At 35.2% G+C, this 12,392-nt stretch overlaps 1 protein-coding gene across 2 annotated transcripts in view; it reads left to right on the plus strand.

Annotated features, from left to right (window-relative positions):
• Positions 1-12,392, plus strand: part of VEGFC (vascular endothelial growth factor C) — an 86,448-nt gene that overhangs the window by 49,008 nt on the left and 25,048 nt on the right. For both annotated transcript variants that reach the window (XM_025280470.3, XM_006054006.4), the window contains 2 exons: positions 8,174-8,387; positions 9,933-10,123. In XM_025280470.3, the coding sequence (XP_025136255.1) occupies positions 8,174-8,387; positions 9,933-10,123 (405 nt within the window). The remainder of the gene's footprint in view (positions 1-8,173; positions 8,388-9,932; positions 10,124-12,392) is intronic.

Genomic DNA, 12,392 nt, shown 5'->3' on the forward strand with positions numbered 1-12,392 from the left:
ACTCCATGGACAGAGGAACCTGGCAGGCTACAGTCCGTGGAGTTTCAAAAGAGTCGGACATGACTGAGCAGACACACACGCATTCTTTTTATGGCACTATTTTTCAGCACTTAAAATAAAAAGGTCAGAGGATTAGGCAAAAGTTAAAACTTCCAATTAGCAACTTCCAGTATTAAACTCAAATTTAAATACCTGCTTCCAGGGTTACCTATCTGTGGCACATCAGGTTGGTGTAGACAAGGATGATGGGTGACCCGTGGGAGAGAGAATCCCGACCCTGACACCTTCACTGAGACATTAGGTAACATGATTTGCTAAGGTTATGTAAAACATCTACAAACATTTATTCCTTAGAAGGATGCCATTTGATTTTCCAGAATTATTTGTGATTTTTACCAAAGGATGATTTTTAAAGTGATTTATATAACTATGTATTGGACAATTTCTCAAATCTTAAACCCTCTCCAGGATGCCACTTAGCCCAAATTTTGTTTTTAAAGCCTTTAAATAATTAGAACATACTTTTACAATTTATAAATTTGACCACAGTGGGTGGTTACATGAAGGAAACAGAATGATCCACACGCTCACCTGTCCTAATAAATGCCATAATTAGATAAGAAAGATTGCATAAGCAAGTTCCTTTGCTATTTTAGGGGCAGAATAAATAACTTCAGTAACAGATTATTCTAGAGCTTTCCAGATGGCACTAGTCATAAAGAACCCACCTGCCACTGCAGGAGACATAAGAGACTCCAGTTTGATCCCTGGGTCGGGAAGATTCCCTGGAGGAAGGCATGGCAACGCCCTCTAGTATTCTTGCCTGGAGAATTCCATGGACAGAGGAGCCTAGCAGGCTACAGTCCATGGGGTCCCAAAAAGTCAGACACGACTGAAATGACTTAGCATGCACCATGCAAGCACTTATTCAACTGATTCGATTATACCCTATTTTCAAAGAAGAAAGGAAGAAAACCGAATAATAGTGTAAAGCTCTGTATCTTGATAACTGCTTTATGTTAGTTTGCTATTTTGGTTTCATAGGACAAACATGACTATATGATTACTAATATGACAAATAATTCCTTTCCAAACTTTTTAGTTGGTTTCTTATTAAACTGATAATTTAATCATATCATCCTCCCTTTGCTTTTATCTTATGAATCTGTCTATGAAAACATACACTTATTTCAAATATGAAATTTTACTTGAGCCAGACTTTTTAAAATGACATATGGACAGTTTAAGAAAAAATAGTGTTCCTTATTTTCTAGTTTGAACATTAAGGAATTTTTCTCCCTGTCTCCCCAATATAGATATATTAAACAGCTAATCAGATTTACCTATGATCCTTTTATGGTCACTTCATGAAAATCCTGTAGTATGGTCAAACCTTTCTTTGATGGACTCTTGCCATTCTTTTTATTCTGATTGTGAATATCTGATAAGAGTATATGCTTTTAGGTGAAAGGAAATTTTCCATAATTTAATTATGTGCATTTCCCCATGAATTTTTAACTTCATAAAAGTATTAAATGAATGCCTACTTTGTATACAGCATAGTAATTAACTTAAGATTGTTGTTCAAAGGGACTGTAGTTTTATTAACAGCTAATTTCTACTCACTGGCAAATCTAGGACCACTGCCAACAATCCTGGATGAATGCTATGGCTTTCACCTCTCATTGACTCTCTGGAATCACTCAGGTCTTGGAGGAAGGGCAACCTACATGCACCTGGGTCTTCTTCCTACCTCTGAACAACTCCTAGTGATCACAGAGCAGCAAGAGGAAAACTAGTTTTTACCAACTATGTGTATATAGTTGATCAGAGCCTACTTTCAGTATCATCTCAGGTGTTCACTTCATGTTATGATTCTTATGTTACAGAGAATTGTAGAGTGTAGGTAAAATCCCAAAGCTCTTTCTCATTATGTAACTTCTAGAATCAGAGATCTTGCTTCATCTGGCTCTTGGCAGAGTAAGAAGGAGGTGTGTTTTGGCTGTAGGAATCACCAAAGAAGGAGTTTATGCTTGGTTGTAGCTCTGCTTTCAACACTGCACTCTCAGCTCTTATTGCCACAGCATCTCAAAATCTTCCAAAAACTGTCACATGGATTATAGTTTGCAAATGTATACTTGCTGATGATACAAAGGAGTAATTACAGTATTCTCCTAATTGATCCCTCCAAGACAGAATGCAAAGTTGGATTTATTCTTAGATTATGTTAGGCTTTCCATTACAGTTGAATATCCATTAGTAAGACACTATTTTAAGACACACCAAATCCCTTTGGAAAATAAAAGGAATATATTAATATTCAAGAAAATGACCTCAGCATTCTGGAAAACACTGGTGAAATAAAGACTCAAGAAAGCATTGACAAAGGACCAGCTTTTCATATGGATAGAACTTCTTCTTGAAGGAATTTAGTGTTTCCTTGGTTCAGAACTCATTCTAGGTTGCTGCGGCCTCTTTTACTTATTGAAAATAAACTATCAATGTGAATGTGCCATGGTTAGCAGGTAATACCTATTCTCAAGATTTTGTTCTTCCTGGATTTACAGAATGCACTATAATGCTTAACAACTCAGTATCTAGGTCGCTGCTCATTTAGAACAAAATTGCAGAAGGCAGATCTAAAGAAGAGCTGGCACAATACTCAGAGTTACAGTTTGAGACTCAGTTTATCTAAAACCATAGTCTCTGTACTGTGCTTCTGCTCCCCAAAGATGGTAAAATGACAAGTAATCCCACTCCCAACTATGAAATGTATAATATACATTCATATTAAAGGTATATTTGAATCATCACAAAAACTCCATGAGGAAGATACCATTATTGGCATTTACGGGGTCAAATGAGGTTCAGAGGAATTAAATCTGATGTTACTCAATTAAAGTCTATTGACTATACTACAAAGCTACAATCATCAAGACAATATGGTACTGGAACAAAAACAGAAGTATAGACCAATGGAAAAAATAGAAAGCCTAGAGATAAACACACACACCTATGGGCATCTTATCTGTGACAAAAAAGGCAAGAATATACAGTGGGTAAAAGATAGTGTCTTCAATGAGTGGTGCTGGAAGAACTGGACAACCACATGTAAAAGAATGAAATTAGAACACTTCCTAACACCATGCACAAAGATAAACCCAAAATGGACTAAAGACCTAAATGTAAGACCAGAAAATATAAAACTCTTTTAGAAGAAAACATAGGCAGAACACTGTATGACATAAATCATAGCAAGATCCTTTGTGACCCACCTCCTAGAATAATGTAAATAAAAACAAAAGTAAGTGGGACCTAATTAAACTTAAAAGCTTTTGCAAAACAAAGGAAAATATAAACAAGGTGAAAAGACTACCCTCAGAATGGGAGAAAAGAATAGTAAATGAAACAACTGACAAAGAAGTAATTTCCAAAATATACAAGCAGCTCATATAACTAAATAGTGAAAAACAAGCAACCCAATCAAAAAGTGGGAAGAAGACCTAAACAGACATTTCTCCAAAGAAAACAGATGGATGGCTAATAAACACATGGAGAGGTGATCAACATCACTCATTAGAGAAATGCAAATCAAAACTACAATGAGATATCACTTTACACTGGTTAGAATGGCCATCATCAAAAATTCCACAAACAATAAATTCTGGAGAGGGTGTGGAGAAAAGGGAACGCTCTTGCACTGTTGGTGGGAATGTAAATTGATATAGTCACTATGGAAAACAGTATGGAGATTCTTAAAAAAAAAGAAAGAAACTAGGAATAAAACCACCATATGACCCAGCAATACCACTTCTAGGCATATACCCTGAAGAAACCAAAATTGAAAAAGACACATGTACCCCAGTGTTCATTGCAGCACTATTTATAATAGCTAGGACATGGAAGCAACCTAGATGTCCATTGACAGATGACTGGATAAAGAAGCTGTGTTACATATACACAATGAAATACTACTCAGCCAAAAAAAGGGACACATTTGAGGCAGTTCTAATGAGGTGGATGAACCTAGAACCTATTATACAGAATGAAGTAAGTCAGAAAGAGAAAAACAAATACCATGTATTAATGGATATATATGAAATCTACAAAGATGGTACTGATGAACCTATTTGCAGAACAGCAGTGGAGATGCAGACATAGGGAACTGACTGATGGACAGTGGTAGGGGAGCGGAGGGAGAGGGTAAGCTGAATGGATAAAGCAGCATGGAAGCATATACACTAACATATGTAAAGAGGTAGTCAATGGAAATTTACTGTATGACTCAGGGAACTCAAACTGGGGCTCTGTAATAGCCCAGAGAGGTGGGAAAGGGCAGGAGGTGGGAGGGAGATTCAAGAAGGAGGGGACATATGTACACCTATGGTTAATTTATGTTATGTATGACAGAAAGCAAACCAACATTGTAAAGCAGTCATCAGTCAATTAACTATATATATATATATATATATATATATATATATTATTTTTTTTTAAAAACTTACAATTAAAAGGTCTGTAGCCAACATGAATATCTGGATCTTTTGATACTACAGCTTATTTTTCTTCCATGCAAATATGGTAACTAAAATCTAGTGGGAATAAGTAAGTAAATTACTCAGTATCAAGCTTTTTTATAACATTTGCCTGTGATAGCTTCTGCTTTTGCCAATGGTTTTTTGGTCTTATAAAGTTATATTATTTATTGAGGGGCTCTAGTCCCAAAATTGGATTTGTTTTAAGTCAAATAGTATATCAAAGGCATGGTCTGTGCAGATATAAGAAAAGTGAAGTAAATGAAAGGCTGAAATGAGAGCAAATACTATAGCCTTCCAACATGCTTAGAAATGATTACTGTTACATTTTTATTCAGGTAATAAGGCTTTACATTTAAAATTTAAATTTTAAGATATAGAAATATTTTTGTTGTTGTTTAGTCCCTAAATCATGTCTGACTCTTTGTGACCCCACAGACTCTAGCCCCCAGACTCCTCTGACCATGAGATTTCCCAGGCAAGAATACTGGAGTGGATTGCCGTTTTCTACTTCAGGGGATCTTCCCGACCCACGGATTGAACTCATGTCTCTTGCATTGCAGGTGTATTCTTTACCACCGAGCCACCTGGGAAGCCATAGAAATATATAAAGAACATAATAATTAGCTTAATCTTACAACTTGAAGATGATAACTTTTTTGCCACATATATTTTACTCTTGAGAACACATACATACATGCATGCAATCTGTCTAGATATATTGTTTTCTGAAATAAAAATTGTACATATATGAACAGTGTGTATAGGGGTGTATTATATATAAGCTGTGTTTTCTCCATTTTCATAGACTGTATTATGAGCCTCTGTTCACATCTAGATTACATATTCATATCACTTTATAGTGACATTACTCTCTGCGCTAGTTTCTGTTTGTATTGTACGTTATTCAGTCAATTCCTAATTATTGAATGTAAAGCTGTTTTTTATATTCGCTATCATAGACAGCCTCATGATAAATATGTACATATTTCTGGCATAATTATATTATCACTCCTGTTAGATAGGGAATTTAATTCCAAAGTGCATTCGCTGTCTAAAATGGAGCTTCATTCTAAGGCCTTTTAAGTTGAAATAGCACTTTTTCCTTGAATAACTATACAAATTTATACTCTCACCAGGACTGAAAGGGACGCTAGTTTCCTTCATTTCTGCTGTCACCAAGTACACATGAATTGTATTTACTCTCTGTGAATATGCAGTTCAAGTACTTTGTCCATTTTTCTATTGAAGTGTCTGCTTATATTTTCTTAGTATGTTCATATAATATTTTAAGAATATTAGCCCTTTTCTCTCTGTCATGTGTATTGCCAATGATTTTTCTACTTTATTGTCTGTCTTTTGTTTACAGTGTTTTCTACCATAAAAATAGTTTACATTTTGTTTTCCTGTTCACTTCTAGAAAGGCCTTTTTTCAATCTAAGAGTATAAATAGGGTAAATAGGGTAACTTTTATTTTCTAGTATCTTTTTCATTTTTTATACTGCATTTTCTCTGTTGTGAGTTTATATGCTTATGTTTTTCTTCTGTTTCTCTATTGGGTAATCAATTGTTTTCTCTTAGAGATGTAATTATTGTTAGAGTTATTTTCCTTTTTAAATTTTAAAGTACAAAACTAATTTGCCATGAAACTTCACATAATACTTAGCTGAAAGCCCTCTTCACCAACAGCCTTCTCAAGCAATAGTTTGGTGTGTACCTTTCACCGTGTCACACAATGTTGGTGTTGTATTGCAGCTCCTTTTGGTAAAGAGAACATTCCTGCCTGTTTCTTGTGAGACTCATGTGATCAGGTTAGGTCACAACCTGGCTTTGATTCCAGCTGAGTCATGGGGGAAAGTACCCCGGGGCCCAGAGACCCACCAATTACACAGTAATTGGTAATGTAATTGGTAATGTAATGTGAGAACATTACTCTGGGTGTTCAAGGGCTAGTCATGCAAACAGGCAAACAGAACCCCACCCATGACATGTTCCTCTAGGTGGCAGTGACATTGATATACCCATGCATTTTGCCATCTTTCTCTTCAGTAGTAATCCTTTCAGATTCTGAGATGTTGATGATTCTTGAATCTTGTGTCTCATGTGCCATTTTCCTGAGAAAGATATTTCATACACATTTAATTGGAAGACTGTGAGAGGATATTTTATCACTTTTGTGTAAGCTAAGGTCTCCTGTCCACCTGACTCTTGATGTATTCAGTAGAGTAGTATTTTGTATAACTGACTGGTGTATCATCCTGTAATCTTTAAGAAAGCCATGGATAAAAAAAAAAAAGAAAGCCATGGATTACTATCAATACCAGGCTTGAAGTGATGAATCCATATGCTCAATTCACACAACAGTGAGGAAGAGGAAAATGCTGAACTGCACAGCCAGTTTTATTATCTAATAGGAAGGAACCCATTTCATAAGCTACTGCCTAGGAGGCTCTGTGATAATGTAAGAAAACTATCTTAGATTATGTTTCTCAAAATGTAGTACAAAAATCACCTACATCAGAATGACTTGGAGTGTGGTGGAAAGACTTTCAGTTTAACTGTATTTTGATTTTTAAAGCAAATAAATTAATTTTGTACTTCAGAAATTAGAAAGGGAAATCTGTAAATTGTTGGAATGTAGATTCCTGATGTCATACAAGATACCTGGCAGGGGAGGTGGGAGGCAAGTAGCTACATTTTTAACACCTCTTTGAGACTTAATGTCCTAAGTATTTAATTATATAGTTAGACTTAAGATGGGATAATCATGGCAATATAAAAATAAACATTTGATGATGTATTTCACTTTGTATATAAAGTTAAACAATGTCCCATTTTCCATAGTTTCGAGGTATAATTTAGAAAAAAAATTATTTTTTTTTAGATATGGTAACTACTTCAATATAACTTGGAATGTTCTACTTAATTGAATACACCAATATAGACCGTTAACTAATTAGCAGAATTCATGTTCTCTGAGCTATTGCAGCATGTCTTTTTACTGGCAGAATAAATCTTGATGATCAGACTTTTTGGAAATACTGGAAGGTTCCACCAAAATGTAAACCTTATTGTGATTCTGTTATTAAAATCTATGGGATCTTTTGTTCTAAAATAGTTTTCATAAACTAAAATTCCTAATTTCAAGCATCCTGCTTAATTATATTTTATTGATGTTAATTACTAAAAGTGAAACAAAGAATTATCATAGACTGAATTCTTATCTAATCTTATTTATGTTGGAGGGTAATAGAAGCTTAGATAACTTTTAAACTTACACATTCATCAACTTTGTAAAACAATGAGAAATAAAATAGGCTACTTTAGAAATTATTTTAAAAATTGTGTCTCAAAATTTTCTATCCTAATGACCAAATGTGTATTTTATATTTTAATTGTGATATTTAATTTAATTTAACTTGTGTTATTGATTCAAATTAAAAGATGAATATAATTCTACCAAGAAAAGTTAAGCAATTTGGGGAAAATAAATAATATTTTAATAGAAATCTATCATGTATTTTATATATATATATATATATGCTCATATACATATTTATATCAAACAAGCCTGAAGGTTTTCTAGTGCATCTGTTTCCTTAATCTGAGAAGTACTATGTTGCATTCTTCTTCCACAGGCTTATGCAGGCAAAGAAATGGAGGAGCAGCTGCGGTCAGTGTCCAGTGTGGATGAACTCATGACTGTGCTCTACCCCGAATATTGGAAAATGTACAAGTGTCAGTTAAGGAAAGAAGGCTGGCAACATAGTACAGAACAGGCTAACACCAACATAAGGACAGGAGAGACTCTAAAATTTGCTGCAGCACATTATAATACAGAGATCTTAAGAAGTAAGTATGGGAAAAGAAAATATATAATAAGCTTCATATGTCAACCCGGCGCAAATTGCCATTCTGATCCTTTAATTTCAGCATTTGTAATACTATTGAATACCTTTAAGGCCAAAAGTAAAACAGAAAATAAAGAATTATTTTCCAAATACAGAACTTTAAGATTTCACTGTGAGTGGTTAAAGTGGTTTCTTGAAAAATAAAGACAGGTGCATGCATATCAGCACACTGTGATGTTTTTTTTAATTGAGATGATACCCCATCAGAAAAATTTTAAAACATACAAACAAATTTTATACACTGTAACACTTCAATCACTTAAACATTCTATATCACAAAAAAATAATTGCACATAACTTTTCTTTTGCTTTGGATATAGAAATGTTTACTTTCTACATCATCCAAAATCATCTTGTCAACTGCTATTTGCTTCTTGTTGCTTTGGATGGAACTTAACTTGAGAGCTAGACTTTGGTAAAGTTAGTGAGAGATCTCTAAGCAGCAGTCACAAAAAATTATGGTGTTGCACAAAGTGGCATAGACCCCCTGGTGATCTATTGTTGGACTACTTAAAAAATAACTCCTTTCAGTTGTTAGATATTAACTGATATAACGGTTTGAGATTGCAAATTATTTTGAGAACAAAAGCAAACAAACAAAATGGCTTCATGACTGAATAACCCACAGTTTATATCTTTTTTTCCTAGAAACTTTATTTTAGGGGAAATAGGAGAAAAATAAACTAGAACATGTAAGAAGTACATCATCTATAATGAGGTCTTTAAAGAGTCAACAGTGCCGTAGGTAAAACACCAACTCACTGGAAACAGAATTCCAAGAGAAAAAGCATGAAAGGAATAGGAAGTTTTGACTTTCCTGAAAAAAAACTTTGTTCAGGATACATGTCCCAGTTGCTAGAAAATACCTTCTCATTTCAAGTAGCTATCACCAAGACATGGTCACCAGCCTAAAAATGAGTTTCCAAACCAAAGCCATCATCTCATTCACAACTCAGTTTAAAAAGAGAAATTAAACATGTTGTTTATATTTGTTTTGCAACATTAAAAATACTAGATATAATAACAAATGAGCATGATTCTATCTCCATGGGTTTTATAAGCATCTACATGTTAAATTTTCAGGGATCTCCCAGGTGACTCAGTGGTAAAGAATCCACCTGCCAGTGCAGGAGCCAAGAGACAAGGGTTCAATCCCTGAGTTGGGAGGATCCCTGGAGGAGGAAATAGCAACCCACTCCAGTATTCTTGCCTGGGAAAAAAACCCATGGACAGAGGAGCCTGGAGGCTAAGTCCATGGATTCACAAAGAGTCGGACATGACTGAGCACACATGGACAAGTAAAGTACTGTAGAATCTATTCTAATTGTCTTGTTGAATCTACTATATTTGTACGGTAGAATCTATTCTAATTGTAAGGAAGCATAACACTAATAACTCTGCAATCCATTGTGAGTGACTTCCAACTGCTGTGGGTTTTTCCACTTTGGCATCTGTGTAACTTACGGCCTTCCCTGTGACCCGACAGGTATTGATAATGAGTGGAGAAAGACTCAATGCATGCCACGGGAGGTGTGTATAGATGTGGGGAAGGAGTTTGGAGCAGCAACAAACACCTTCTTTAAACCTCCATGTGTGTCCGTCTACAGATGTGGGGGCTGCTGCAACAGCGAGGGGCAACAGTGCATGAACACCAGCACAAGTTACCTCAGCAAGACGGTAGGTGTGCGGCTCCGGCAGGGCGCTCCCCGGCCCGGCTTCACCTCTGCTCCCCTTCAAGGAGCCTGGTTCAGGGACTTCCCGGAAGTCCAGTGGTTGCAACTCTCCACCTTCCAATACTGGGTGCGCGGGTTCTGTCCCTGGTCGAAGACCTAAGACCCTACATGCCTTGCAGCCAAAGAACTAAAACATAAAAAAAAAGCAATATTGTTACAAACTCAATTAAGACTTTAAAAATGGTCCACATCAAAAGAAAAAAATTTTTTTAATAAATTAGCTAAATTCAGAGCTGCCTCTATTGTCTGTGAAGAATGAAGTTAATTTTTCAATAGTTGTGTTTTTTATGAGAGACTATCACCAAAAAGGAACTGATACTTTGTGAACTCTGTTTATATAGTGGCATCAAAACCACGTTTTAAAAATCAAATGGAAAAACTTAATGACAGTATCATATTCTCCAAAAGGTAGTATTGATTTTTAAAAGATACTTAAGATTAAAAATAAGCCTGTTTTTATATTCAAGTTAAACTCTTATTTAAAAGGAATTTTGGTCTTCTGAGTCTGATGAAAAAAACATGTTGACTTTTTTTAAAGTTACAGAAAATAAACGAGGAATTTAGGAATTATTGTAAAATACATTTTTTTAATATCTTTAGTTGTGTATATTTTAAAATATTTCAGTCAAGTGGTATGATATGCATCCTAGACAATATTGTTTATTACTGTGGTACTTCGTTTAAATGAAATATCAACTTGCATTGATTTTTTTTTAAAGGCATAGATATACCAGTTGAGTTTTCCAAAGAATAAAGGGCTATGTCTCTTTTAAAATTAGGGTGATATGCAATACACTCAAATGATAGGTTTTTGAAAAATTATTTTACCAAATAAAACAAAATGTATCTATTAAGAGCTCATAATTTATCATTTTAGAACTGCCTTATTGGATTTAGTTGATGAAATTTTATTTTTTAAGTGCTTATATCATATAGATTTGAATGACAGCTGTTGTAGTATTGGAATTTTAGTGTTCATTTCTGGAAATTCCTGTTTTTTTCAATAGTTCACTTATTTACTTGGCGATATTAAGTTAACAGTTGACAACATCCAAAGATATTTTTCATTACTCAGTTCAGTTCAGTCACTCAGTCGTGTCCGACTCTTTGCAACCCCGTGGACTACAGCATGCCAGGCCTCCCTGTCCATCACCAACTCCCGGAGCTTACTCAAACTCATGTCCATTGAGTCGGTGATGCCATCTAACCATCTCAGCCTCTGTCATCCCCTTCTCCTCCCACCTTCAATCTTTCCCAGCATCAGGGTCTTTTCAAATGAGTCAGTTCTTTGCATCAGGTGGCCAAAGTATTGGAGTTTCAGCTTCAGCATCAGTCCTTCCAATGAATATTCAGGACTGATTTCCTTTAGGATGGATTGGTTGGATCTCCTTGCAGTCCAAGGGACTCTCAAGAGTCTTCTCCAACACAACAGTTCAAAAGCATCAATACTTTGGCACTCAGCTTTCTTTATAGTCCAACTCTCACATCCATACATGACTACTGGAAAAACCATATAGCTTTGACTAGACGGACCTTTGTTGGCAAAGAAATGTCTCTGCTTTTTAATATGCTGTCTAGGTTGGTCATAGCTTTTCTTCCAAGGAGTAAGTGTCTTTTAATTTCATGGCTGCAGTCTCCATCTGCAGTGACTTTGGAGCCCAAGAAAATAAAACCTCTCACTGTTTCCATTGTTTCCTCATCTATTTGCCAGGAAGTGATGGGACTGGATGCCATTATCTTAGTTTTCTGAATGTTGAGTTTTAAGCCAACTTTTTGACTTTCCTCTTTCAGTTTCATCGAGAGTCTCTTTAGTTCCTCTTCACTTTCTGGCATAAGGGTGATGTCATCTGCATATCTGAGGTTATTGCTATTTCTCCCAGCAATCTTGATTCCAGCTTGTGTTTCATCCAGCCCAGCATTTCTCATGATGTACTCCACATATATAAGCTAAATAAGCAGGGTGACAATATACAATCTTGACATACTCCTTTCCCCATTTGGAACCAGTCTGTTGTTCCATATTATTGTTTCATTACTAATTCCCCACAAATTCTTCTACTGTGTGTTAATTAGAGAGTGTTTTAAATGAATCTGGTTTTACAATGTCTCAAGCTTTATAGAGTAACATTAATGATTACTTTAATATTTACATTAAGTAATTCAAAATATATCTTTTAGATACCGATGCCCAACATTTTGTGTAAAGTTCCTCA

This window comes from Bubalus bubalis, chromosome 1, assembly GCF_019923935.1.
Source record: "Bubalus bubalis isolate 160015118507 breed Murrah chromosome 1, NDDB_SH_1, whole genome shotgun sequence".
Classification (NCBI taxonomy): Eukaryota; Metazoa; Chordata; class Mammalia; order Artiodactyla; family Bovidae; genus Bubalus; species Bubalus bubalis.